We start from the raw sequence: 27835 nt of genomic DNA on the forward strand, positions 1-27835 counted from the left end.
AATTTATAAATTATCAAGGGTTCATGAGGAAGGGGGGAGGAGGGAGGGAGGGAGGGGAAAAATGAGCTAGGAAATGTTTTCAGAATGATGGCAATAAATGTACAAATGTGCTTGACACAATGGATGTGTGGATGGATTGTGATAAGAGTTGTATGAGCCCCCAATAAAATTTAAAAAAAAATTAAAAACAAGTAGAACTTCATTTTGCTAGGTCTTCTTAAAAAGATATTGCCACGAGGAGGAGAGCAAATATAAACTTAGGTCCAAATAACAATACCGGTATAATGCAATTCAGTAGTAAAAAGAAGGTAACCGAATGTGTGTAGTGTAATCCCATGTAGGACACCATTGGAGCCCTGGTGGCAGAATCATTACCCGTTGGGCTGCATCATCAGTGAGGTGCATCCCATTTCAGAGATGTTAAAATGTAAAAGAGCTTGACCCAATGGATGAATGTATGGACTGTGATAAGAGCCTAAGAGCCCCCAATAAAAGTATTTAATAAACAAAATATAAACGAATATTCATAGTCCAGTTGATCAAATATGGTAATTTATCTCTAAGTCGGTGGCTTACAACTTTATTTTTTCGTGACGCCTGAGGGAAAGGGCATGGAAATCTGTCTGGTGACTCTGGTGTGCAAGTGTCACTGCATCTCTGGGGTACATGCTCCAGTGAGTGATGGAACTCTGCACGGGTTCTATTGCCTTTTTCATTCTCTTCTGTACTTTGCAGATTTTGACCATGAACTTGTATTATCTTGATGATTAGGAAGACCAAAATCACCATAGTTGTTTTATAAAGGAATTCGTAAAGTACTCTGGGTTGGTTTCTCCCCCCCCCCACCCCGCCATTGGGTCTCGTCTAGCTGTGAGTCTTGCTGGGTGGGCCCCAGTAACTTGGTGGGGAGGGGGCGTGATGCTGGGGGTGCAGGTTTGCCTCCTCCAAAAGAACATATCTGTTTCTCTGTCCAGACGACTAAGAAACCTCAGGAGTGTCAGAGTTGCCAAGAGTTTGGACCAGCCCTGCAGCAGGCCAGGAATGTCATGGTAAGTAGGGACTGGGCTGGCCTTACACCACCGCCGTGTCTTGTGAAAGTCCTGCGTGGAGAGTCCTCGGCCATGAGGGTGAAGGGAGGTGTCCCCACCTTTGCAGTGGACAGCCTTCCCTACTGGGCGCTTGGGATGAGGATCAGTGGCTTTCCTCCCAGTGTCCCTGCTCGGTGGCCTTTCAAATCCAGCTGAGCCACCTTTCTCCCAACAGCAGTCATGGGTGCTGGTCTCCAAAGAGGTGATAGCTTTGCTTCACCTGTCGCTGGCGCACTTAGAAGAAGATAGAACCACTGTGAGTCAAGAGGTCAGCAGCATGAAGATGGCGGTGGTGGAGGGTCCTGGTGGGAATGACAGCCACCCCCCTTCCCCCCCGGCCCCCCAAGGCTCCAAACCAGACACCACCACTGATTGTTTCTTAACCTCATAGTTCCTGCGCGCAGAAGCCTTGGTCTCCAGCTGTTTTGATGTGTTGAAGAAATTTAGGGCAAAGGTCCAGAGCTTCCACGCAGAGAGGGAGGAGGCGAGGCACCAGGCGGAGATGGCCCTCAGAGGCAAGGATGCGGTAAGGGCCAGGCTTGCCCCGTCCCGCCGCCCCCCCCTCTTCCTTCGCCAGCATTTTCTTTTTTTCTTGTAGAAAAGTCTAGATAACATAAATATGTTTCATCTTAACCAGTTTCAAGTGTACAGCCCAGCAATATTAAATTCATTCGCTAAGTTGTATAATGTACCATGCTCGAGTTCCAGAATATTTTTGTCATCCCAAACAGAAACTCTATCCATTACTCTCTTCCCCCAGCCAGCACCTGCTAACCACTAACCTATTTCCTGTCCTTCTGAATTCGCCTATTCTAGATACACCTGGAATCACACAGTATGTGTCTTTGGTGCTTAATTTCAAGGTTCATCCTCTGGGAGGGATGTGTCCGTTTCATTGTGGGTTTTTTAGCGGAATAAGCGTCCACTGCATATAAGTACCACGTACATACATTGTGTCTACCTTGTGCGTGTGCTAAGCTGTTGATCCTGTACTTGAGTCCTCGAGGTTCCTCACCTTGTGGGAGGTCCCCTCGAGATCACAAATACAGAATAAAGAACTGCACTCTGAGAATAATCAGCCATTTGAGACCCATGGGCGACGATCAGAGGGTTAGGAAAGGAGGGATGGAAACAGGAAACCCAGGGAAGTAGCATAAGTGACGGTGCCTTGAGCGGGATTACAATGAATGAGATGAAACAATGTGTATGAATTGTGGAATGGAAAACTGATGATTTACTCTAAAAACCTATGTCCAAACTACAAATAAAAGTTTTGTTTTTTTTTTCAAGAAGGAAAAAAACTAACCTATTGGAGTGGTAGATCGATTGTTGTGGCTCTTTGTGCGATTTCTCTGCCTGCCCACTCTGCCCTCTGCACATCTTCCCTGACAGGCAGAGGCTGTGCTCGAAGCCTTCTGTGCACACGCCAGCCAGCGGATCAGCCACCTGGAACAGGACGTGACATCCATGCGGGCACTCAGAGTCCTGCTGGCCGAAGCCCAGACCCACTTGGTAATCTAAAGGCATTCCCTTTCTTGGCGTCCACCCTGACCCACAGGGTAGGTGGGGGGATCCCGTGGCAGTTGTCCTACAGTCCTTCCTTCTGTAGGTCCAGCTCCACACCGAGCAAGAGGAGCTGGCTCAGCAGACGGTCAGTCTGTCGTCCACTTTGCAACAGGACTGGATATCCATGCAACTAGATGTGAGTATTTGGGGCTGTCATCCAAAAAACAAAACAAACAAACAACCAAATACCCCACTGCCATCAAGCCCTTGCCAAGTCCCAGCAACCCCCAGGGCAGAGCAGAACTGCCCCCTAGGCTTTCAGAAGCTGTAAATTGCTATGGGAGCGGCCGGCTGCCTCATCAGTCCCCTGTGAAGTGACAGGTGGGTTCAGACTGCTGACTTCTCAGTTCACAGCCTAGGAAGCAACCCACTGTACTGCCAGGCCACCTCAGGCCGCTCCCTTAGGTATAGCCAGTTCTCTTAGGAGCTCTACCTGTTTCCCCTGACAGTATATAACATGGACAGCTTTGCTGAGTCGGTCCCGACAACTCGCAGAGAACCTCGCTGGCAAGAGCCGGGAGGTCCTACAGGAACGAGATGCTGCAGTGGAGGAAAAGCAAAAGGTACAAACCAGGCATGGAGACTGCTTGGCCCAGGTTCCCCTGCTTCTGTGCAGAAGGCCTTTCTAATGAGTGGCATCATTGGCCTCTTGCCCTCATTGGGTTCCTTATGTAATAGACGGACACAGGCTCGTTTCCTTTTCCCTTTAGCACCTTTTCCACTTCAGCACCTTTTGTCCATTTCCTTTTTCTGAGGCTCAGCCTCATTTGCTGCAGGGTAGCTGCCCAGGAGCAGGTAGTTTGCTGCATTGTTCAGAGAGAAGCTGCACTAAATCCTGGAAGAACTGTGTGAGGAAAACCGTCTTTTCTTCCCAGGTTTCCAGGAAGCTGGAACAAGTCACGACTCACTTAGAGGGCTGCCTGGGCAAAATCGAACAACTGCAGGTGGAAAACAGCCGTCTGACAACAGGTAGGCCATGGGGTGTGGCGGTAGAACAGCGAAGCCCTCTGGAGCGCTTGGTTCCGGGAGAAGTCTGGGAAGGTTCTGGCTTGGCAACCACATGGTGTCATTAGGATTCTTCTGGCCCAGATCTCCAGGCTCAGCTGCAGATTCTGGCCAGCATGGAGAGCCAGCAAAGAGACTTACAAGATCAGCTTGCCCATTGTACCCAGGACCTGGCCGTGAAGGAGGACTTGCTCGGCCAGCTCACCCAGAAGAGTGAGGAGCAGGCCGCTCAGTGAGTTCCCATCAGGCGGTGGTGACTGACAGTCGGGTTGTGGGACCACATGGGATCTAATAGCATGTCTCTGGCAGATGGCAACAGGAAGAAATGGCACTCAAGCAGACACTGACAGAGCTACAACACCAACAAGCTGTCCTGAGCAAGGAGGCCCAGGACATGAAGGAGACCCTGGAGGTGAGGCCTATGGTTTGACGAGGGGGAACTGGGAAACTTACCTAATGGGACTGAGGGGGGAAAAGCCTCTGCCCCGGGGGTCTAAAATTCCCCTCTTGGACCTAATGCATGTTCCTGCCCTTCTCGTTCCCTCTCTTCCCAGTTTGCAGAGCAGGAGAATCAGGTTGCTCACCTAGAGCTGGGCCAGGTCGAATGTCAGTTGAAAACCACGCTGGAAGTGCTCCGGGAGCGCAGCCTACAGTGTGAAGAGCTCAAGGACACTGTAGAGAAGCTGAAGTAAGAGCTCGCCCCTGCTGGGCCTCCCCCAGCGCACATCCATCCCAGAGTCTCCAGAAAGGAATTGTGTCCAAGCTCAGGGCCTCCTGCTTCTCTCTTGGAATGCCATTCTGTACGGGGATTTGGGAGAGGCATTCAGAGTAGGTACCTTGGTGGCTGGCCATCTTCTTCCTTCCTTCCTTATTTCAGGGCTAACCTGGCTAGCACTGTAGCAGAGAACCAGGAGCATGCCCTGGCGAAGACACGCCAGTATTCACATGAGTTAGGGGTGTCGACTGAGCAGCTACAGAGCCTGACCCTCTTCCTACAGCAAAAACTAAACGAGAAGGTAAATTTCTGTGATTCCGTCTCTTCCCATCCAGTTGTAGCTTGTATAGAATGGTCTTCCCAGACATGCTTGTTCCATCTCTAACCGCCAGCGACTTCCAGTTGCCCACAGACCTCTTCAGTCCGTCACTCCAACCTTTCTTCATCTGTCTCTTACTTTCTTAATAGTTTCACTCCAATCAGAGTCCATACCAGTGTTTCCCAACGGGGGTGGTACTGCCTCTGGGTACTCTGGAGTGAGCCAGGAGAGCTGCACAAACAGATACTTACACTTTATCTTGGATTATGGGTTATAGTACAAAAGTTTTTAATTGCCACCGGGGCACTGGGTAGGTAGTCTTTTTTTCTGCAAAAAGGGCTGTAGACCAAGTAAGTTTGGGAAGCTATGGTTTGTGCGCCCCACTTCATCCCAGCCTCAGGCTGTTCCCATTCTATTGTCCTCCATCTGCAAACTGGTAATCCCTCTTTCTTTCCTGTTCAATTCCTCCTCTTTGACCTTCTGGTGTGAGCAGGTAAGCCTTGCCGAGGCTTAGGGTGTGGCAAGGAGGTGCCCTGGACTCTTTTCCCTTCTTTTGCCCTATTGCTCACAAGCTTACTCTCCTTTTCTATGTCTATTGATTTCCCTTAGAATCTTCTTTCTGAAATTGATTTTCATTGCCATCAAGTGGACTGTGTTTCAAGAAAGCAGGAACGTAGCCATGCGGTGTTGACTCCCCCACAGTGTACATTAAAGAATAAATGGCTGAGAGCTCTCAGAATAGAGTTAATTGGCTTCATTCCTGGTGAAAGGTACCACCAGGAAATGTGGAATGCTTATGAGTTGACCTTTCCCGCTAGTTATGTGCGGAGCACAGGTACTGCCAAAGAATCCACAGTCTAGTGGGGGAAGACAGGCAGATGTAAACTTGTCATCTTGAATTGTCATGACCAAGTCAGCATGGGGCCCTCTGGGAATACAGAAAATGGACCAAGTTTACTGCGTTAGAATGCAGTTGACCCTTGGGCAGAGTCTTGAGGTTAAGAAGTTTGCAGGGTAGGGGTGGGCATATAGGGAAATCCACTAGGGGATGGTACATTAAAATCATAGAGATGTTACATGTACTCCTGTCTGCCTTGTAGCAAGACCTAGGTTCCGTGCTGGGTCTACAGGGTGAACAAGGCAGCAATATTGGAGAATGGGAAGTAGAAAAACCCCATTACTGTCAAGTTCATTTGTACTCATAGCAAGCCGTCCATAGACGTTAAAGTACAGGCTTTCGATGCCGTAAGTTTACAGAAGCAGATTGTTACATTCCGCCAGATGTCTCTCATGGACTTGAGCTTTAGGGCCTGGAGCTTGGGGAAGAATCCGGCTGAGAAAGAGTGGTCATTTGTATTTACAAGATGTATGTTGTGTGGAGCACCCGGGCTGAGGCTGCCCCAGGAAGGGAGGAGTGTGCACAGAGGACCGCGGAAGGATGAACCCAGGGAAGGGCAGCAGTGAAGGAAGGCCCTGTAGGTAGAGAGAAGAAATAGCCAGAAAGCTATGGGAGAGACACATCTTTGGGAGAGACAGTTATGCCTTGGCAGTTAAGAAAGGGGAGTTTCAAAAAGAAATCAGTATCAAAGAGGTCAGCTAAAATAAGAGCTGAAAAGTGTCTATTGCTTTTGAAAGTAAAGATAACACTGGTGGCAAGAATTTTGGTGGTGGGGCAGACATCTGATTGTAGTGAGCTAATGGGTAGATAAAGAGTGAGAATTATAGGCATCATCTGGAGACCTGTTTTTTTAATTAAAGGAAAGGAGAAAAGGCAGTAGTTAAAAGAGGACTTAAATTAGGAAGAAGGTGTTTCGGTTGTTTTTTTCAGTGAGAGACACAAGAATCTAACTCTCCATGTTCAGGGAAAAGAACGAATGGAGAGGCTGCAGGCCGAGCGAGAAGAGGGCAATCGCTAGGACAGCCGTGTGGAGAGACGGCTGGGTAGGAGGTAGTGCACGAACCCTGAAGAAGCCCTTTTGTTGTTCTCCTTTGTCTTAGGCTGAACCAGAACCACTTTGGATGAACACAGCTTGTGCACCTACCAAGGAACACTCTCCGCCTGGTAGCCCCGCCTTGCCTGGAAACTTCTTGTCAGCAACCACAGAAGAAGGTTAAAGGCTCTGGGATTTGGGGCGGGAAAAATGTGAGCTGGTGCCTGATAGCTTGGGCTGTTGAAGGTGCCCAGTAACTGGCTTGCCTCCCTCTCCCACCCTTCCGGTCCGGCTGGCCTTGCCTGGCTTGCCGCAGAGACCCCCGCTCCCATGCTGGATTTCTGTTTCAGAGCCGGAATCAGCTCCCATGCCCTTGCTTGGAAGTGACCAGAGTGCTTTCACCCGAGTAGGAGCCATGGTGTCCCTTCAGCCTACAGGTGAGGATGGGCTCCAGGGATCTCGCCTCATTTCTAGAAAGCCTGGTGGCGATGAGTAAAGTCTAGTGCAATGAGAGGTGCTTTGCTCTAAAAACCTCGATTCTACTTGGGCTCATTTTATTCTGCCTTTAGGGATCTGTAATGTTCCTGCTGAGGAGCTCTGGTGGTGTAGTGGTTATGGGTTGGGCTGTGATCCTCATGGTCGGCAGTTCAAAACCACCAGCCTCTCTGAGGGAGAAGGACTGAGCTTTCTACTCCCTTAAACAGTTACAGTCTCAGGACCCCACAGGGGGTCGCTATGTGAGTCAGCATGGACTTGCGGGCAGGGAGAGAATGTTCCTGCCACTCACACACTCAGATTCTATTGGTTGGGGACACAGATAAGAGTTCTGGGAATGGTGGCTGTCTGTGGTATACACCCCTTCCTTCCAGAGCCGGAGGTCTCTACCTCTGTCTGGAACTTTCCCTTTTAGAGACCCTAGACATGGAGAAGAGCTTGGCAGAAATCCGTACCGTGACTCTCGGGCTTCAGAGCTTGTGTTCCCTGCTGCAAGAGTCTAAAGAAGAAGCTGTCAAGACTCTGCAGGGAAAAGTGTGAGTGGGTTGCAGTGGTGGTGAGAGAGGGCAAGTCCGAGGCCCAGGCGGTCCCTGGGAGGACAGCAGTGAGACTGAGTTCTCCCTTCCCTCCCGTAGCTGTCATCTGCAGGACAGGCTGCAGGCCCAGGAAGAACAGCATCAGGAAGCCCAGAAGGCTAAGGAAGCAGACATTGAAAAACTGAACCAGGCCCTGTGCTTGCGCTACAAGGTGAGGGAGGGGCCTGGAAATGGGGCGACGAAGAACTGGGACAGCTCTACTGGCCCGTTGGGAGCCGTTTTCTCTCCAGGAATCTGGGTGGTGGAGATTTTCCAACCAGTGCCCTAGTTCTGCACTTTGGGATCAGACATTTCACATGTTTGGGAATCCACTATGGGCTGACCTGCCTCCCCAGGCTGACCAAGGAGAGAAGGCGGGGACTCCAGAACTCTCCCAAACACTGACATATGCCTTGCCTGACCTGGTAGCCCTCCAGAAAGAGTTGGGGTGTTATCCTTGGTACCTCCTGGACTGAGCGGGGGTCAGGTACTATCTACCGGCAAGGGTGCCAAGAAGGTACAGCTCTCTCTCAGTCCTTCTCACCTGCGTTTCCCTCACAGAATGAAAAGGAGCTTCAAGAAGTGATACAGCAGCAAAACGAGAAGATCCTGGAGCAGATAGACAGGAGTGGAGAGCTCATTGTATGTCCATCCTGGGGCCGGGCCCTGGTAGCTAGGGTCCTGAGCATGAGGCCTGGATTCATGGTCCTCCACAAGGGACTGTTGAGAATTGCCAGCTCTTTCTTCTCACCTGCAGAGTCTGCGGGAGGAGGTGGCTCAGCTTACCCGCTCACTTCGGCGTGCAGAGACAGAGACTAAGGTGCTCCAGGAGACCCTGGCAGGCCAGCAAGACGCCGACGGTCAGTCCATGACCACTCACTGGATCCAGGAGAAAGTGTGGCTCACCCAGGAGGTGACTGGTACCTGGAGGGATCTGGGGACACATGAAGGGGCAAAGTGCTGGGTAGTTAACAGGCGCGGGGCAGCTGGTGGGGACCCTGGGCTGTGCCTCCTGATCTGGACGGGTTTCCAGGTGGACAAGCTGAGGGTGATGTTCCTGGAGATGAAAGATGAGAAAGCAAAACTGAAGATCAAGTTCCAGAGTCATGTAAGTGCCCCCATGTCGGCACTACTCCCCCTTTAGCCCAACCCGTCCAGTTTTCAGGCTCCGCTGAGCTCTGCGGTTCTTTGAACCAAAGGGCTTATTTGCTCTTTAGAGAAACATCCTGGAGGAGAACGTGCGGCGCTCGGACAAAGAGCTACAGAAACTGGATGACACTGTGCAGCATATTTATGAGGTTAGGTGGAGGCGGGGCCAGGGGCTATAAGGAAGGCCCCTGGAGTTGCTGATATGGCTAGCTCTCTCTCTGGCTCCAGGGAGCTGAGGGCTTGGCTGCGGCCTGCCTCCACTGTCCCCTCTGCCCAGCCAGAGCTTTTGTGGGATGGGGGTCTTGAGCTTGTGATCCTGAGCTGCCTTCTCTTTCTCTCTCACTTCCCAGACTCTGCAGTCCATCCCTGAGGTAGTAAGGGGTTGCAAGGAACTACAAGAATTGCTGGAATTTCTGAACTGAGAAGCCAAAAGCCAGAGCCTGTTTTGCTCCCCTTTAATGGCAGCACCCCCTTTCCCCAATAGCAGGACCAATTGGCATAGAGCCACCTATGTTTATAGCTGTTGAAATAAAGTATAAATGTATTTCTTTAAGTCCACTAAATCATTTTTCTTGGGTGGTGTGGAATGAGGTTAGGAGAGAGGGCATCCCTGCTGCCTGCCCCTCCTCTTTGCTTGGCTTTCCCCAAAGCACTGGACTGCTTGTTCCCTGGCTTTCAGCCTGCGGAAACAGAAAAAGGCTTTATTCTCCACCTTCCCTCGCCCTCCTGGGGTCGGCCCTGGCGGGGAGTGGGGCGCAGCAAAAGCTACTCCCTGCTCTGACCCCTGGCCCCTTGTTGGTGCCTCTGACCCGCTTACCCTACCTGTTTACTGCTTCCCGGGACGGGGCTTATCCCCAAGAGCAAACACACCGCCTGGCACTGGGGAAGTGACTGGTAGAAAGGAGGGCGAGCCCGCTTCCTGCCTCTGGGGCCCTGCTGGCAGGGCTCCTCGGGGAGGGAGGGGGCGTCAATCCACAACACAGCCTCTGGGGTCCGGGCAGATGGTCACTCCACCCCTTCGCCCGACCCCGGGGGCGTGGCCCGGACCGAGGGCGCCAGTCCTGGGAGGGGGCGTGGCCGGGGCGGTGTCTGCCCCGCCCCCCGGGGAGTCACGTAGCGCTGCGGCAACCGCAGCTCTATTTACGAGAGCCGGGGCTGGAGCCCGCGCTGCTGCAGACCAGACCTGAGCTGTTCCCCGGGCTGCTGCGGCCGCTGCCAATTTGCTGCGCACAGGTGAGGCCCCGCGAGAGGCAGGCGGGAGCTGCTCAGCCTCCCCGCCTCCTGTTATCCTTGCTCGGCTCCCTGGGGCATCTGGATGTGCCTTCTCCGCTCTCCCCCAGCCTCCCTGCTCCTTCCTGCCGACTGCCAACTCCATAACCCTGCCTCTCCTGGCGCCCTCCACTCCCTCCTGGACCTCAGTTTTCCTAATCCCAAATCCTCTGCCTTCCAGAGTTTTTCTTGAGGTCAGTCTCTTCCAGCCGCGGTCTGTACCCTCCTGGTTCTCCTGCTTCCTCTGTCTGCGCCTCCTGTCTAAAGCTTCCCCCTGACTCCTGCACCCCTCCAGCCCTTTCTCTGCCCTCTCAGCCTCCTGGCACACAGCCCTCTGAGTGTCTGAGGTCTAGAGAAAGAAATGCACCCCACTACCCATCCCTCCCTGCACACAGGGCACTGGGGATAGCGTAGTCTCTCCAAACTAACCCAGCAGCCCTCTTCCCCTCTGCTCTAGTGCAGCCTTCTGGGGCCACCCTCTGGTACTGGGGTGGTGAGAGGCATCAGGTAGAGGCACTTTGGAGTCTGGAACAGAAGAGGTGTTGGAAGCCTGTGCCACTCCTACCCCCACTTGCTTGCCCCCTCCTCCCAACCTGGGCCTCCAGATGCTGAGGGGAAGGGGCAGAGTGATGTGGGTGTTTGCCCCCTCCTGCAGCCTGGGCTGTAAGGGTAGTTCCCTGGGGGTGCTGCCGAGAATGGGAGAAGAGGAGCTAGAAAGGCCAATGGGTATGCCAACCTGCTGGAGTGTGGGTCGGTCCCCTCCACTGGGTAGTAGTTTCACCAGATCCATGGCTCTAGGATTGCACACCTCCCCACCCCCACCCTGCGTCTTTTCCCCAGGGGCTGGGAAGGGTGCCCACCAGCACAAAAGGCCATGTGGGAACTGGGGCTCTTGAGCCACTAGCTGTCCAATGGGTTTGTGCCACTTTGAAGCCCCGGGACCATGCCAAGGACTGCTCTGTGCCCAGTCCCATGCTGTGGGGACAGGCCAATTGGCCCATCTGGCCAGGAGAAGCAGCAGAGGAGGTAGTGGCTCTTGTCTCCATTCCAGAGAGCCATCTTGATTCCAGAGAGCCGCCGCCATGTCCCACTCGTACCCAGCACTCTCTCCCGAGCAGAAGAAGGAGTTGTCAGACATTGCCCTGCAGATTGTGGCACCAGGCAAAGGCATTCTCGCTGCAGATGAGTCAGTGGGTAGGTGGAGGCCTGGGGCTGGGTGGGGTGGGGGTGTGCAGGAAACGCTGGGGATGGCCTTGCTGCCACTGCTTCTTCACCTCCAGGGAGCATGGCTAAGCGGCTGAGCCAAATTGGGGTGGAGAACACCGAGGAGAACCGCCGGCAGTACCGCCAGGTGCTGTTCAGTGCCGACAACCGAGTGAAGAAGTGCATTGGAGGCGTCATCTTCTTCCATGAGACGCTCTACCAGAAAGATGACAATGGCGTCCCCTTTGTCCGTACGATCCAGGACAAGGGCATCGTCGTGGGCATCAAGGTGCAGCCACTGGCCCAGGGAGCTGGGGGGTGGGGGGCGCGAGGTTTGGAAAGAGGTGTGTGGTAGAGGGATGCAAGGTAGATCCTGCCTGAGTTCCTGTGTGCCCCCTAAAGGTTGACAAGGGTGTGGTGCCTCTAGCCGGGACTGATGGAGAAACCACCACTCAGGGTAAGAGCGGATAGGCTTTGGGTGCTGGGAGGTGGGAGAAGGAGGGGCAGGATGGTGAGGCTGGCCCTGTGCCTGCAGGGCTGGATGGACTCTCAGAACGCTGTGCCCAATACAAGAAGGATGGTGCCAACTTTGCCAAATGGCGCTGTGTGCTGAAAATCAGCGAGCGCACCCCCTCATCACTTGCCATTCTGGAGAATGCGAACGTGCTGGCCCGCTATGCCAGCATCTGCCAGCAGGTACGTGTGTATGGATGGGTGTGGAGGAGGGTCAGGTGGGTGTCCTGCACCTGAGGGGGGCAGGGTTTCGGGGCTTTCTCCATCCTACCTACTTCCTCTCCCACTTGCTCTCACCTGCAGAATGGAATTGTGCCGATTGTGGAACCTGAAATCCTGCCTGATGGAGACCACGACCTCAAGCGTTGCCAGTATGTCACAGAGAAGGTGAGCCTGCCGCTGGGCCCAGCCACCCAGGGGACAGCTTGGCAGGAGAGCTTGTTCCCCACAGCCCCTGGCTCAGGCACAGGGAGGCTTTCCTGATCCCAGAACGAACGGGCCGGTGGGTCTGAGCCTGTACTGAACCTTCCCCATCTGTCCTCCTCCAGCCCCGACCAGGGAGCAAGGAGCAGTAAGTAGACTTGACTCAAGGAATCCAGAGCCTTAGAAACCTCCTCTGATCCCCAGGTCCTGGCTGCGGTGTACAAAGCCCTGAGCGACCATCATGTTTACCTGGAAGGAACCCTGTTGAAGCCCAACATGGTGACCCCTGGCCATGCCTGTCCCATCAAGTATAGCCCAGAGGAGATTGCCATGGCAACGGTCACTGCCCTGCGTCGTACTGTGCCCCCCGCCGTCCCAGGTACTGGCTGGCTTCTAACCTGCTCCTCTCCTTATAGCCCATCTTCAAGGTCATGATCTCCCAGGGTCTCCTGCCCTGAGAAAACCTGGACTGGCCAATCAAATTGTCTTCTGCCCTTCACCCTAGGTGTGACCTTCCTGTCCGGGGGTCAGAGTGAAGAGGAGGCATCGCTCAACCTGAATGCCGTCAATCGCTGCCCGCTTCCCCGGCCCTGGGCTCTCACCTTCTCCTTTGGGCGTGCCCTGCAGGCCTCTGCACTCAATACTTGGCGAGGGCAGCAAGACAATGCTAGAGCCGCCACTGAGGAATTCATCAAGCGGGCTGAGGTTAGGAGCTGCAGGCGGGGAGAGGGGTGTAGTGTGTGGCTGGGCAGGGCGCAGTCCCAGAAACTGGAGTTTGGGAAGGCGCCGAGTCCAGCTACTCGCCCTTACATACTTATTTCTCCCTGCTGCCGTCTCCGTCTCACAGGTGAATGGCCTCGCAGCCCAGGGCAAGTACGAAGGCAGTGGCGAAGACGGTGGAGCGGCAGCACAGTCCCTCTACATTGCCAATCATGCCTACTGAGCACCCAGCCCAGCCCACCCCACCCCGCGCCACAGCCCTTGACCTGGTCTCCTGCACCCAATCTTGCCTGTAGTTATGACCCAGGCCAAACAGCCATGAAGAACCAAGGTCTCCTTCTCTTCCCTTCCCCCTCCCATTGCTGCTTCTGGGACCATAGGATGGGAGATTCCGGAGCCTCTGAGGCTGAGGGCAGGAGGACGGGCTAGAAGTCAGAGCAGAAATGCCTGGGTCTTCGTGTGCTCCTGTAAACCCCCCTGCAACTTCCCCTCAATGATGTAGCTTCTCCTTGGACTCGCCTTCTCATCTGTCTTCTCTTCTGGGACCAGAGGGCTGGACACAGCCCTGATTTATGCCCCGAGTGCATATCACATAGCAAAATAAATGGTAGCAAACATCCTAGCTACTCTGTCTGTTTTCCACACCTAATTGCCACCCTCTGGTTTCTGACCTTTGCTGAACCTCCCCTGGGGCTCTCTGAATGGGCGTAGAGAGGGTGAGTTTCAAGTTTGGGCATCACCAGCTAGGCTCTTGCCTGTTTACACCCAGGCCCGCAGAGGAGCAGTGTGAAGGGCACATCAAGGCCGCCAGGCTAGAAAGGAGTGAGGCCAAACGGATGCAAGCCTCCAGACTAGGAGGGCAGGTTGGGAGAAGAGAGGCACAGGTGGGAGCTTCACAGCCCGGCTGTGGCGAGCGCTGCTTGGGGGCCTGACATGTTCAGAGGGGGAGCCACAGCCGGAGCGCCTGGGCTTTTGCCCAAGAGAACACCCAAGGCTCTGGGGTTGCTGGGTCTAGGGCAAGGGACCTAGGAGATAGCCAGGTGCTATAGCCCACTCCCATTTGGGGAAGAAAGAACAAGGGTGGGGCCGCATGATCAGGTCAGTTGGCTAGAGTTTAAGGTAGCTGAACACCTTAGTTTACATCAGCAGATTAGCGAGACAAAGCGATAAAAGAACATACTGGGTGGGTGCCCTGTGAACCGAGGCAACCAGGCTGCACCCAGTTAATCTCTATAATGTGGGTGTGTAGGCCTGAACTTCCACTCAAAATCAACTGCCTTTGAGGAGCGTCTGACTCAGAGGGCAGGGTAGAACTGCCCCTTTGGGTTTCTAAGACTTTAAATCTTCGCGCGAGTACAGTTTCATCATTTTTCGTGATAGGCAGTTGATCTTGATGGTTAGCTGCTCAATGAGTCACCCCTCCATCAGGGCACCAGAACTCCGGAGGACCTTGTAATAAGCTAACACACACTGAGTGCTTTTGGTAGGATCCCTCCAGGCCATGTTGGATTCACTCTATCTGCTAACTCATTTAACTTAACAATCCTGTCAAGTAAGGGTTATTACTTATATTTTAACATGAGAAAACTCACACAGGTTAATTAACTTGCTCAAAAATCACTTGGGGAGTTTGTGAGGATTGGAACCTCCTAGTGAGTGATCAAGATCTCAAGTTTGTTCTTACCCATATTCAAGATTAAGAAATCTTTTTTAGTTTTAGCTTCTTATTATGAACTAGGTGAAGTGCTATAGAGCACACAGCTTTCCATTCAACAATGCATACACAGTTTCTTTGATACCATCCACCGCAATCACCACAATCTAACACCACATCCCACTTTCTCCCTCTGCTTCCGGTTTACATTCCTCCGAACCTTCCAGTGCCTTCGTGCCTTCTGAACTGAGCTCTTGGGAATGAATTTTGGAGATTCTTAAGTATTTAGATGTTGGCACTTTGGATATAAATTCAAAGTGAATTCAAACACTGCACTGAGTGCACCAATTGTGCGAAAAGTTACTGACTTGCCACCTTCGTGTTCGCAGCTGAGCACAGGGTGCGCCAAACTGGCAGCTCTATGCCAGGGTGACAATGTTGGGAGTGATTGATGACTTAGTGCTTTGAGCCGCTGTACATTGATGCTTTCCTTATTATACTGATGAGAAAGAAAACAGGCTCGCAGCTGTGAAGCAGTTTGCTCACGGTCGCCTAGCTAGTATTTGACTGCTGCAGAATTGCTACAAGAACGCGGGAGTTGAATATGGCGGCCCCGGTCCCCGGCGCGCTTCCTTCGCCTCCGGGTTCCCAGCGGGGTTCCGCGCGGGCCCCGCCCACTGCCGCCGGCTTGTTCGCGCGCCCGCCAGTCGGCAGTGTTGCGCGCGTCGGCGGTCGTGGCCCCGCCCCCTTCGTCTCGGGCTTTCGATTGGTGGAGGCTCGCAGCCCCGCCCCCTGGCGGCTGGAACGGCCGGACGCCAGCATGGCGGCCGCGGGGGCCGCAGCTACGGACTTAGGTACGGTGGTCCTCCATGGGGGCAGGGAAGGGAGGCTTATGCTCTCGTGGGTCCCGGGGAGGAGCGCGTGACTGGGGAGGGCGGTCGCGCAGACGTGGACGCAGGGGGTCACCCCGGACGGGGGTTCCTTCAGACTTGAGGCGCGTTGGTGCGGATCCCTACGAACGGGGCCGAGGGCCTCTGAGCACCTGCTGTCCGCGGCCGGGCCGGCCTCCGAGCTCCATCCTGACGCCTCGGTCGGTTCCCCAGAGGTGATGCGGGGGAAACGCGCTGCCCTCTACTTCGCGGCCGTGGCCATCGTGCTGGGGCTGCCGCTCTGGTGGAAAACCACGGAGACGTACCGGGCCCCGCTGCCCTACGCGCAGATCAGTGGGCTGAATGCCCTGCAGGTGAGGCTCCGGAGAGGACGCCCCGGGACTGCCCACCGGCTGGGTGGGGGCTCGGCTGATGGCCCTGGCCTCCCCTCCCCAGCTCCGGCTCATGGTGCCCGTGACTGTCGTGTTTACCCGGGAGTCGGTGCCCCTGGATGACCAGGAGAAGCTGCCCTTCACTGTGGTTCACGAGCGAGAGATCCCACTGAAGTGTGAGTCTCGGGGCCGGGCTGCCCTTCTGGGTCTGAGCTCAGACCAGAAAGGGGTCGGGTAAGAAGGAACCTGGGTGTCCCGTCAGGCAAGTGACAGCCTTCTTGTGGAAAACTTTCTCAAGGAAGAGTGTTCGGCGGGGGTTTAAATGGAGAGAAAATGTTTTGAGAAACGATGTACAAATACGCTTTACACAATTGATGTGTGTATGGATTGGGATAACAGTTGTATGAGCCCCTAATAAAATGTTAAAAAAAAAGAAAAAGAAAAAAAAAAGATTAGAAAAAAACAAAACAAACAAACAAAAAAAGAGTGTTCGGTTAGAAGACAACTAGACTCACTGCCTGACATTACTGCCGTCGATGCTCATCAGGGCATAGGGAGGAAGTGGGATGTGATCGGAAAAACGCAGAGTGTGGAATTAAATTGGGTTTGAATACATGCTGTCTTCCGTTTAATATTAAAGACTTTACTGAATATTAGGTGATTTTCTTTGCAAGGATTTGGAGGTGAGTAAAACTGATAATGGTTTCAAGAAGTTCACGGTGGAATAGGAGAGAAAGACATTCAAGAAATTACAGAAGGATACAAAAACCAGGGATAGCATTTAAGAAAGAATGCCCCCCCTGCCCCCACCCCCAGAAAGAAAGAATGTTTGGGAGGAAAGAAAAAGAAGGTTTTGAGGGAAGTAATTTTGAAGTCAGTTAATTAAAGCAAGGGTGTCACTATGCTCTGAAATAAAATGAAGATAGAAAAAATGTTACGAAGAAAATAGCACTTAGGGGAGATCAAGGCAATACCGTCCACACAATTCCCTCGTTAACCCTTTAACTACTGAAGACGAGTATGCACGTGGCCCAGTGCCTTTCCTGGGGGCCTGTGGACGTGGATAAATGCGCTGACTCCGTTCTGGCGACATTTGGAAGCCACATGTCTGCCACTCTCAGTGTCATGTAATGTAAACAGACCCCAATAGTGAAAAAGTTAAAAAGAACACTCTGGGTTGTGCTGTTATGATTCATACCTAGGGGCAGTGCTAGTTAACGTTTTTAGAGGGAAGCCATAACGATTGTGCATCACGTTTGTCAGCTGTCCAACGTTTTGTGTTTTTTATTAGTTACTTTGTTATATTTTCCAATCACAACATAAAAGGTAAGTAAAACTAGTAGGAGGAAAGTGCTGGCAAGTTTCAGGTAAAAAAGAATAATTTTAGTTTTATAAATACATTAAATAAAGTAAATGTTTAACAAAATTTGTAAATGTGATGTGACCCGCATTTTAATTGAGTTGGACACCCCTAAGTTAAAGGATGGGTAGGCTCGAGGGTCCTGGTGGCACAGAGGTTGAAGCACACATGGTGAACTGAGAGCTGGGTTCAGAGCTACCAGCCACTCAGCAGGAGAAGGATGTGAGTCGGCTTCCATGAGGACAGCAGTCTTGGACACCCTCTGGGGAGTTCTCTGTCCTGTAGGGCTGCTGTGGGTTGGAACTGACTGCATAGCATTGGGTTTGATTTTGTTCCACTGCTGCTGATGCAAAGGTCACTTGGTGAATGAGAGAGGAGCTAGCAGGCTTCCTCGTCTGTGCTTTATTGTTGCTTTTCCACTGGTGTCACTGGACCAGCGTTGAGTATTTTGTTTTGTGCAAATGGAGTGTGCACTTTTGTTTTAATCAGGGAAGGTCCTTGGATTTGCTAAGTATTGGGGGGCACAGGTGAGGCAGTACTGGTGGCCGTTCTCGAAATGATGGTAGTAGTAGATTTCCCAGTTGGAGGACACACGAGTGTGGGGGCAGAGAAGCGGGAACTGGGGCAGGTGGAAGAAGTGGGGTGGAGTGTATTTGATATCAAAGAAGCGGAAGCCCTTCGAGTGGGCTGAAGCTCATCAACTTGCTGTTCTCAGACACTGGGCAGTGTAGGGCTGGGGGCTGAAGGGGTGGGGGCAGGGGACAGAGTTCTGAGTCCTCCCTTTCCATCATGCTTCTTCCTTCCCGCCCCAGACAAAATGAAGATTAAATGCCGTTTTCAAAAGGCGTACCGCCGGGCTCTGGACCACGAGGAGGAGGCCCTGTCGCTGAGCAGCGTGCAAGGTATGGGGAAGGGGAGCTCATGAGGGGACGGTTTTCCTATTGTGACTTCCAAAGTCCCTCTGGGAAAATAGAACAAGGCCCCTTATGGTTCGGGTTGAGACACTGAGGGCCAGAAGTTGAGCGGTTGGGTACGTCTTGCCAAAATGTCTGATGGGTGTGAGTGGGAGGTAGCAGGGTAGCTTAGAAACTGTAGCAGGCCGGGGGAGATGGGATGGTATTTTTCTCCTGCTATGTCACCTGCTCTTGTCCCTAGAGGCAGAAGCCATGTTAGCTGAGCCACAGCAGCAACTGGAGGGGTCCCTGACTGTGTACATCATCTCTGAACACTCCTCTCTCCTCCCGAAGGTAGGGTCAGCAGCGAGGGGTGGCCTTGCATGATCCGTCAGCCAGTCCCCTCCTGGGTCAGACTCCTGACCACATTGTGGCTCAGCTCTTCCATTCACTGCAGACACGCACTGTATGCACATGGAGATTCTTTCTCAGACCCTGGGCCTTTCTAAACCCAAGACCCAAGTCAGGTATGTGGTGAAGGTGCCCGTCACAACGACATACAAGTTGGGAAGGAAAAAAATCATTGGAATTAAAAAAAAGACAGCTGGCTTGAGTTGTGTTTCGAATACAGGCAACGCAATGACCTCCTCACCTTTTGAACAGAAAGCTGGGTAGGAGCAGCTATTCCACGTGCCATTTTCTTTTGAAATGCACAATAAGGAAATGGGTACTTCCTCCAAAGGATGTGATCCTTTGAGAGGACATCTGTGCCCCCCACCCCACTGCAGCCTGCAGGATAGCAATAGAGTTGGAGCCCCTTGCCACCCCTGTCAGCCCGAGGTGACCGCCTGTATGGCATGTATCGCTCTCTCGGTTTTCTCTAGCCTTTTATCACGTGTGCTGCATCTCTAAACAGCCTGCCTAACTTTACCTGCTTTTGAGCTTTATATCGACGGCGGTGCTTCTGTACCTTTGACTTCGTGTTTTGTTTTTAACTTTGATTGGATTTAGCGCTGTGTATTAATCTAGGTACTTTAGAGAAACAAATCCACAGCAACTCATGTATAAGAGAGTTTTTATGTAAAGAAAATGTGCATCACGAAAACATCCCAACCCAATGCTGCCCAAGCCCACAAGTCCAACATTAACCCATTAACCCAACACCAGTCCACAAAGTCCTCCACCTCACAAAACAGAGACAATGACGCCAGGTGCAGGAGGAAAGCTGAGTCAGTGAACAAATAAGCATCTCAGCACTAGCAGGGGTCTCCACACGGCTGCTCCAGCACCCAGGGCTGCATCGGGATAGGGCCATGTGGCTTCTCCTTGGGGATGTCTTGTAGGAAGTCAATCTTGCCAGCTGAAGCAGGGAACTGCTAAGGCAGCTGCACCCTGGTGTGACCATCACAAAGCAAGAGACCCGAGAACTAGAAAGGTGAGGCTCACCACCCATTTATCCCTCCGCCTTTCATTTAGCTCCACATGTGATTATCGGCCAGGCTGGCACAATTAACTAACTCACGCTGTATCTGAGCGCGTCGGCCATGATACTCGGTGCAGCAGAAGCGGGTGCTTCCATTTGTGCTTTTCTCTAATGTCTCCTTGTAAAAACCAGTCCCACGCATCCATTTTGTTGCTGATGGCAGTTGGGTCCCTTCCAGGTTTGTTACTACTAGCAGTGCTGTGAACAGTCTTGCCTCTTTGCCATGTGTCGTTTTGCAATGTTGAGCTTTTCTCAGTATGCTGCGTTGACGTTTCTTGCCTTTTCTCTATTTCACCAGTCCCCTGAAGGGCTGGCGGGTTTGGATGCTCTCTAGTTCTCTGTCAACTGGGGAAAGAAAAGAACTTTTCCTGAAACTAATGAAAACACTCACATGTACCCATAGCTCAGAACTGCTGACTTACTGGCCCACTGTTAAAGAGGAGCCCTGATCACGTACCTCGGGCTGCGAACCGTGAGGTTGGCAGTTCTAAATCACCGGCTGCTCCTCGGGGGAAAGATGAGGCTTTCTACTCCCTTAAAGAGTTGCAGCCTCGGAAACCCACAGGAGCAGTTTGACCCTGTCCTGTAGGGTCACTGCGAGTCAGAATCGAGTTGATGGCAATGAATCTGGTTTGGGGTTATGAATGCAGAGACAGAGGTGCAGGCCTGTTGGTCAATGGCAGGAGGTCCCATTCTTACAGACAGGAGCCAGAATATTTTGCTGTCTTCCGTAAGCCATGGCATCCTGCCCTTTGCTTGCTTCTCTTAGGACATGATGAGCTACATTGGGCCCACAAGGACAGCCGTCATACGGGGGCTGATGCACCGGGAGGCCTTTAACATCATCGGCCGCCGCATCATCCAGGTAGCCCAGGCCATGTCTCTGACTGAGGACGTGCTTGCTGCTGCCCTGGCCGACCACCTTCCCGAAGACAAGTGGAGCTCTGACAAGAGACGGCCTCTCAAGTCCAGCTTGGGTAGGGGGGTCGTCGGGCTTTGCCACGGGAAGGAAGAGGGGGAATGAATGAGTTCTGTGGGGGCCCTGAGATAGAAGGGGACTCGGTTTGCACAGGCCTCATTTATTCTCGGGCTTCAACGTTTTCTTAAAGCACCAGCTTTATCCTCCTCTTGGCTCCCTGATGGCCCCAGGCCCCGGGCCCGAGAGAAGCAAGTTCACTGCCGCCGGGCGGGCCAGCTGCCTCCTCCTTGAGTCCTCCGGAGCCTCTGACCTCCTGGACTCCTGTTCTCTAGGCTATGAGATCACCTTCAGTTTGCTCAACCCAGACCCCAAGTCCCATGACGTCACCTGGGACATCGAGGGGGCCGTCCAGCGCTACGTGCAGCCTTTCCTGAAGGCCCTCAGTGTGGCCGGCAACTTCTCTGTGGATTCTCAGGTGAGATTGGGAGCAAGTGGCCTTTTCCTCCTGGCGACATTGGTTTTTTTTTGGCGACATCGTTTTTCGTTTTCTAGAGTCCATCCACATGTAAGGTCCATGAGGGAAGGTAGTGGTGTCTGTCGCGTCCTGGTGTGTGTGTCTGTGTTTCTTGAGGTCAGGTTTGAGTGTCTTCCCCGCCCCTCCTCGCTGCCCCACTGTTGGGGGGCTCCTCCAGGGCTTGTGAACTAACCAGCTTGGTTAGGGCTCTCTCTCGAGGGCTGTTTGTACCCACTGTGCCTGGATGCTACGCTAGCAAGCAACCTTCAGGAATGCCATTCAAAGAAAACTGCTTCCTGAAATATGTTCGTGACGTTGCGATCAAGACACCGTGAAAAATGTAGCTGCCTCATCACACAAGCTCCCTTTCCGTGACACGGTGGGAGACGTACGTGTTGGCCAGGCATCGGGGGTGGGAAGAATGGCTTCAGAAAACAGACTGGCTTGACAGTCTCTCCTGGGCCCTGGGTGATGCGCCTGCCTCGTGGTTTATGCTGCGAGGAAGCGGGTAACCGTCGTGGTTTGCAGAGCGTGTCTCTAATGTGCGCCATCTTGGCCCTGGGCCTCTTTGTTGCTGGGTTGGTTGGTTGTTTTTCCCCTGCAGTTATTTTCCTTCAGTCCTGGTCTTGCTGCTTGTATTTCGCCTCGGACTCCTTTATCTCTGTAAGCCACCTCACATCTTTGACTTGTGTGGACAATGGGGAATAACTCCATAAACCACAGACACCCCCTCCCACCCCCCATTGCTTCACAGATCCTGTACTACGCAGCCCTGGGCGTCAACCCTCGCTTTGACCCAGCCTCCTCCAGCTACCACCTGGCTGCTCACAGCCTCCCCCACGTCATCAATCCTGTGGAGGCCCGCCTGGGTGAGCTCCGGGCCGGTGCCCAGCCAGGGAGGGACTCCTGAGGGCTCCTCCAGCGATGTTTCCAGGTTGGGTTGCCTGACCGAGGAGGTGGGAGAAGGGCTGAGGAGTCAGGTCTCTGTGTTAGAGATGAACTTGGGGGACACTGAAGACTCTCTTTTTTTTTTAAAGCCACTCAAACCACTACTTAGGTTTTCAGAATAAGGAATCTAGAGGAGTTTGTTTGTTTGTTTGTTTGTTTTTAAAGAAACCAGCTGTATTTTCACAGCCCATCTCAAGAAATGAAATCAACAACAATATTCCTATTAAGCCAAAGGTCCTTGTTATTATGCTTTATAATGCTCTCTTGATAACTCTCCCTCATATCCAAAAGCATGTAGGGAAGATGAATCCGGCTCTTCTTACAAGTGAGTGGGCTGGGCCTCTGTCCCTGAAGGGAGGGTGTCACAGGCAGGGAGGAGAGAGGACAGGAAGGGTGTGGGGAGGCGGAGTTTGAATTAGCAGTGTTGCTGAATGAGGCTGGGGTGTCTTGAAGCCGGGACTCCGGTGCTTCCTTGGGGGGTAGAACCTGAGGAAGGGTTGGTGTGACCAAGAATTGTCATCAGGCAAGCAGAAGGGGCATAGCCTGGGTTGTAGAATTTCTGGCACCAGAAGTAGGCCAGTGTGGACCAGAGGGCCTGGAAGGAGCAGCCTAGAGACCTTGGTAAAATCATTCTTTGAAGAAGAGTATTTCCTGAAACGAGAACTGTGAGCTTAGTTACAGAAGAGTCAGTGAGTCTGAAGCTAGGGATGATGAGGCAAGTACGGAGTGCGGCAGTGGCCAAGAGAACACAAAACAGACCCACTGCCATCAAGTCGATTCCGACTCAGCGCCTCATGGGGCCTCTGAGGCGTCAATCTGCACAGGAGCAGACTGCCTCGACATACTCCTGTGGAGTGCCTGGGGGGGTTTGAACTGCCAACCTTGCAGGTTAACAGCCCAACGCTTACCCCACTGGCCCTCCTAAAAGAGCCAAGGAGGTCTTTTCACAGGGGGCGATTCCCAGGTGGCAGGCACCTCCTGGGAGACTGCTGAGAGGTCCTGCACCACCGAATCCTAGGATTAGAGGTTACCAGTTGGGGGGACTGAGGCCCAGAGTTCGCGGCTGTCCTGGCACTGAGCTCTAGGTCTGGCGCGCTGTGGTGGTCTACCCTCCCTTCTCTCTGCCACAGGATCCAGCGCGACTTCCTTGTACCCTGTACTCAACTTCCTGCTCTACGTGCCTGAGCTCGCCCACTCCCCACTGTACATCCAGGACAAGGACGGGGCTCCCGCAGCTACCAACGCCTTCCACAGCCCCCGCTGGGGGGGCATTATGGTGAGACACCCACTGCAGACCCCAGAGCCCAGGACTCAGGGACCGATGGATGTTCCCTCGGCAGTCCTCTGAGGCCTGGCCTGCACGAGGGGCCCGCACCGAGGAGGCGGGCATGCTGCGCTGTGTGTCCCGCTCGCTGCTTGCCTCTTTCCGGCCAGCCCTTCTCATGGTGCACACGATCAACCAGGCCCTCTCGTGCTTCAGTTTGCACTGACAGGACTGTTCTGTGTTTATCTTAGTTCTTGGCTCTATTGGTGGGAATCTTGCAAGGTTCAGAACCTTGCCTTCCTGCTAGGGTGGGAGTTTTTCATAGCTGAGCACTCTAAAGTAAGATTAAAAAAAAAACACCAAAGTATTTTCCAGGCCTTTTGAGGGAATCATTGAGGTGAGTTATGTAAATTCCCAATGGTTGTCGTGTGCCGCTGAGCTGATTCCAACTCAGAGCAACCTTGTGGGACAGAGCAGCACTGCCCCGCCCCATAGGTCTCCCATGCTGTCAGTCTTCACTACAGCCTATTGCCCGGTCCTTTCTCCCGTGGACTCACTGCTGGGTTCGAACTGCTGACCGACTGTTCCTCAAAAAGCACAAGGTGGACCCCAGGATTTGTAGCTTCGGCTCGCCTTTCTCCCAGGGGCTCTCAGTGCCTAGGGAAGCGCTGTGTGCACAGTCCTGACGTGCTATTGTGACAGCCTCCTTCTCCATTCCAGGTGTACAATGTGGATCCCAAAGCCTACAATGCCTCGGGGCTGCCAGTAAGAGTCGAGGTGGACATGGTGCGAGTGATGGAGGTGTTCCTGGCCCAGTTGCGGTGAGGCTGGCCTGGGGTGGGGAGTGGGCATGGCCTTTGAGAGTCTGAGCACACGCGCCTTGGCTCTCGAGGGGATTGCAATCAGAGGACATCTTACCTTCTACAGCCAACTGCCCTGTGCTCAGAGCCACCAGGAAGCCGAGACAGCTTTCTAAGAATCGCTTTGCCCTTTTTCTAAGCAGGACTGCTTGCTCACAATGAAGTCAAGTCCACAAGGCATGTTAACTGTGCCTAAGGAAATGGCGGTTACTTCTGTGCTAACTGGTTAATTGAGAATAGCTGTAAAAGGCTCTGGGAGAAAGACGGGCTTCTGCTCCCATGAAAAGAAAACCCACAGGGGCAGTTCTACGCTGTCCTATCGGGTCACTCTGAGTCGGCAGTGAGTTTGGTTTGGTATGAAGCCATATGTGGAGGAGTCTAAGGCTGTTCCTCTGTGCTCATCAGAAAAAGGGTATGTTTCAAGAAAAAAAGAAAAAGGGTATGTTTCTGATTGATTAACAATGTCTGGCGTGGGTATCGGTTTAGAGAAGCCCAGGACCTGTGTCTTTGATAACATATATGCCCCAGTGGCCCCTTTAGAAGGTAGGAAAGGATGAGAGAATTAAACTAAGTTGGTCTCTTAGCTATGTGGTGCTGTTATAACACAGGTACACAGCTTTAACAAACACACTGATTCCCTCACAGTTTAGGAGACTAGAAGTCAGGGCGCCAGCTCTAGGGGAAAGCCGATAGTCTTTGTCAGCTCTGGGACCAGGCCCTTATCTCCTGCCCCCATCTGTGGGCCCAGCAGTCCACGGAGATCCCTATGTGTTTTGGCATCAATCTGCTTCTGGGTCTAGTAGGTGCAGGCACCCTGGGTCCAAAGGACTCGCTCTACCCCTGCTTGTACTTTCTCGGGTACTGAAGCCCCTCCCTCTCTGCTTGCTGCTTCTCTAACATTTTACCGCTTGTAAGATAAAAGTTGATGCAGACCAGGGAAAGCTCCCCACACATTGGCTCAGGGTTGTAACCAGAGTGCTGCTCTCCACTTGGGCCCTGCCTCCTGAACACACAGAGGTCAGGATTTATCGCACATCAGAAGATGGAGGATGATTACATAGGATCATGATGTGGAGGAGAAACCACACAATGTTGGGAAGCATATTAACGGATGCTTTTGGGGAACCCAGTCCAGTTTATGACAGCTGATGTTAGCAAACGTTTTATTAGCCATGGGACCTTTCTTCCAATAAGATCTTAGATGGATAAGACAGAATAGGTGAGCACAGACATTCTGGGTTGGGGGAGTGAGGTGTGAGGCTCTGGATAGCTTGGGGTTCCTGCTCACTCTTCTGAACCCTAACACACCTGCCCGTCTCCCCACCCGCCATGGCTCCAGGGACAAAAGATGGAACTCGGTGACAGATATTTCAGGAACCTTAGCCATCTTCCGCCTCTGGTCTCAGTCATCTTGCTCTTCTGGGTCCTTTCCCCTAGGCTGCTCTTCGGGATTGGTCAGCCTCATGTGCCCCCAAAGTGCCTGCTGTCTGGGCCGAAGAGTGTAGGGCTCATGAGTTGGGAGCTGGACCGGCTGCTCTGGGCCCGGTCAGTGGAAAACCTGGCCACGGCCACCACCACCCTCACGTCCCTGGCCCAGCTTCTGGACAAGATCAGCAACATTGTCATCAAGGACGATGTGGCGTCTGAGGTATGTGAGCAGGGCCTGAATCCGTGGGCTCTAACGGGCGAGGTCAGTGACGGTCAGGGTGTGAGCGTGGGCGTGCTGCCCTCGAGTGCCCCAGCTTCCCTCTAGAGGGCAGTCCAAAGGAGAGTGCGATGTGTCCAGGTGACACTGAGAAGATACTTCCAGAGCCTTTTGTCTTGATCCCGGTTTTCCTGGTGAACTCCAGGCCAACTTCTTGGGGGCTGAAGGCATATTAAGGCCCAGCCTCCTTCCCACCAAGCCCAGGCCTTCTCTTAACCGTCTCTCCCTTCCCAGGTGTACAGGGCAGTAGCTGCAGTTCAAAAGGCAGCCGAAGAGCTGGCCACTGGACACCTAGCCTCTGCCTTCCTCGCCAGCCAGGAAGCTGTGACGTCCTCGGAGCGCGCCTTTTTTGACCCCTCGCTCCTCCACCTCCTCTATTTCCCTGATGACCAGAAGTTTGCCATCTACATCCCACTCTTCCTGCCCATGGCCGTGCCCATCCTCCTGTCCCTGGTCAGGATCTTCCTGGAGACCCGCAAGTCCTGGACGAAGTCTGAGAAGACGGACTAAGTAGGGCACAGCCTCTCCGGGAGGCCCCCTCCTTGTGGGCTGGGCCGGGTGGGAGGGGTTAGACTGCCAGGCACATGACGATTGGGTGTGGGGAGGGACTGCCAGAATGACTCTCTCCAGCCACCTCTGTCACTGCTCAGGAACCAAAGGGCCACCCTCCAAGCTGCATCCATGTTCCTTTCCCCTCAGGTCAGGTCATCCTGCCTCCCCCTCTCACCTTCTGTTGAGCCTAAGTGGCTGGCATCATCTGGGGCTCCGGATCTGGCTTGAACTTGAAAGGCTCCAGACATGGGCAGGGGCAGCTTGTACTTCTACCCTGTTCTCAAGGTAGTGCACTCTTACAGGGAAAGCCCTGGGGGATCTTGCCACCCCCTATCCCCACATCGTTTTTCTCTAACCCCTCACGGAGAGAGAGCCCCAGCCCTGCTTGGCCGGAAAGGGCCAGGCACAGATCACCTCAGGGGCTCCTCCCTTACTCTTCTTCTTCCTTGCTGGCCACACCAGGAGTCCAGAAGGCTCCTGGCGGGTGGCAGAGGCTTGGGCAGCGTGGTACAGTGGGGAGAGTCCTGGGCTGGCCATCCAACAGGCCTGGACTCCTTGCTCCTGCACTGATCATCTGGTGAGCGTGCTCAGTTGCTAAGATGGCACTACAGCGTACCCTCCCTTCCCGAGGTGGTTGTGAAGATTAGATGGACAAAGCACGTGTAAGAGTGTCTGGCACAGACGAGACTTTCAATAAACTTTGGTTGACTATGAATTGAAGTGATATGAAGCATGCTTACATTTCATTCTGTCTTCACTGATGTCAGTCACCATTACCTGGGATCTTATCTTCCTGCACTCACAGGTCTGTCTTACCAATAACTGCCCATGGCCCCTTGCTGTCCCGCTGTCCTGTAGGGCCTACCCCCTTGGGCTTTGGGGCCTCTGGTGCCTTGGATTGCCCAGCAAGGCTTTTAACAGCTCCTAGGGCGTCGTGGCTATGTGTTGGGCCTCTTAAGTGCAAGGTCAGCAGTTTGAAACCACCAGATCCTCCTTGGGAGAAAGGGTACTGTGTACAGCGTTGGAAACTCACTGGGGCAGGTGTACAGTGCCCTGTAGGATTGGCATCGACTCGATGGAGGTGAGGTCAGTGTGTGAGCAGGAGACCTGAGAGAATGGTGTGTACCAGTGAAAGCCCCAGGTTCTAACTCATTCATCAGCTCAAGAAAAGGAAGTGTGGGGGGATGATCGGGAAAAGGTCCACTTTCGCATAGCGGATCCTAGAGGGGGAAAAAACGGCAGATACAAGTAATTTCAGATAATGTCTTAGGAAAGCACGGGCCGATTGGTTCACCGATTGGGGCTGAAGGCTGTGCTAAGGGCTGGATGTGAGCAAGGCCTCACGTTCGAGGTTAAGGCCAGGAAGGCGGGAGGGACGGACCCTCACCTCCGAAAGTCCCAGGTGAAAGTGCATCAATCCCAGGGCCAGCCCTGAGATCCCAACCCCGTGA

General features: G+C 53.1%; 3 protein-coding genes across 3 annotated transcripts in view; all 3 read left to right on the plus strand.

Annotated features, from left to right (window-relative positions):
* SPAG5 (sperm associated antigen 5) overlaps nt 1-9396 on the plus strand; it is a 28075-nt gene extending 18679 nt beyond the window's left edge. Inside the window, exons 5-24 of the mRNA XM_004706925.2 lie at nt 975-1049; nt 1264-1356; nt 1480-1614; nt 2481-2600; nt 2698-2790; nt 3104-3217; nt 3530-3623; nt 3744-3891; nt 3969-4071; nt 4214-4347; nt 4537-4675; nt 6692-6803; nt 6975-7061; nt 7535-7655; nt 7755-7866; nt 8256-8336; nt 8452-8607; nt 8728-8802; nt 8912-8992; nt 9194-9396. Of these exons, the coding sequence (XP_004706982.1) occupies nt 975-1049; nt 1264-1356; nt 1480-1614; nt 2481-2600; nt 2698-2790; nt 3104-3217; nt 3530-3623; nt 3744-3891; nt 3969-4071; nt 4214-4347; nt 4537-4675; nt 6692-6803; nt 6975-7061; nt 7535-7655; nt 7755-7866; nt 8256-8336; nt 8452-8607; nt 8728-8802; nt 8912-8992; nt 9194-9265 (2145 nt within the window). The 3' untranslated portion in view covers nt 9266-9396. The remainder of the gene's footprint in view (nt 1-974; nt 1050-1263; nt 1357-1479; nt 1615-2480; nt 2601-2697; nt 2791-3103; nt 3218-3529; nt 3624-3743; nt 3892-3968; nt 4072-4213; nt 4348-4536; nt 4676-6691; nt 6804-6974; nt 7062-7534; nt 7656-7754; nt 7867-8255; nt 8337-8451; nt 8608-8727; nt 8803-8911; nt 8993-9193) is intronic.
* Nucleotides 9397-9975: 579 nt separating this feature from the next.
* ALDOC (aldolase, fructose-bisphosphate C) lies at nt 9976-13593 on the plus strand. The gene is made up of 9 exons (XM_004706926.4): nt 9976-10076; nt 11164-11306; nt 11393-11604; nt 11718-11772; nt 11851-12011; nt 12132-12215; nt 12456-12630; nt 12757-12956; nt 13099-13593. The coding sequence occupies exons 2-9, from the start codon at nt 11195-11197 to the stop codon at nt 13192-13194; spliced, it is 1095 nt and encodes a 364-aa protein (XP_004706983.1). The 5' UTR covers nt 9976-10076; nt 11164-11194; the 3' UTR covers nt 13195-13593.
* A 1838-nt stretch (nt 13594-15431) lies between these two features.
* Nucleotides 15432-27104, plus strand: PIGS (phosphatidylinositol glycan anchor biosynthesis class S). The gene is made up of 12 exons (XM_004706927.2): nt 15432-15479; nt 15729-15868; nt 15951-16062; nt 18059-18148; nt 18402-18493; nt 20392-20599; nt 20874-21016; nt 21810-21924; nt 23134-23279; nt 23988-24088; nt 25565-25775; nt 26067-27104. Exons 1-12 carry the CDS (start codon nt 15446-15448, stop codon nt 26340-26342), a joined length of 1668 nt encoding a protein of 555 aa, XP_004706984.1. The 5' UTR covers nt 15432-15445; the 3' UTR covers nt 26343-27104.
* The last annotated feature ends 731 nt before the right edge of the window (nt 27105-27835 follow it).

The sequence above is a fragment of the Echinops telfairi genome, unplaced genomic scaffold (assembly GCF_000313985.2).
Source record: "Echinops telfairi isolate 266 unplaced genomic scaffold, ASM31398v2 ScPeMD7_7458;HRSCAF=8496, whole genome shotgun sequence".
NCBI lineage: Eukaryota > Metazoa > Chordata > Mammalia > Afrosoricida > Tenrecidae > Echinops > Echinops telfairi.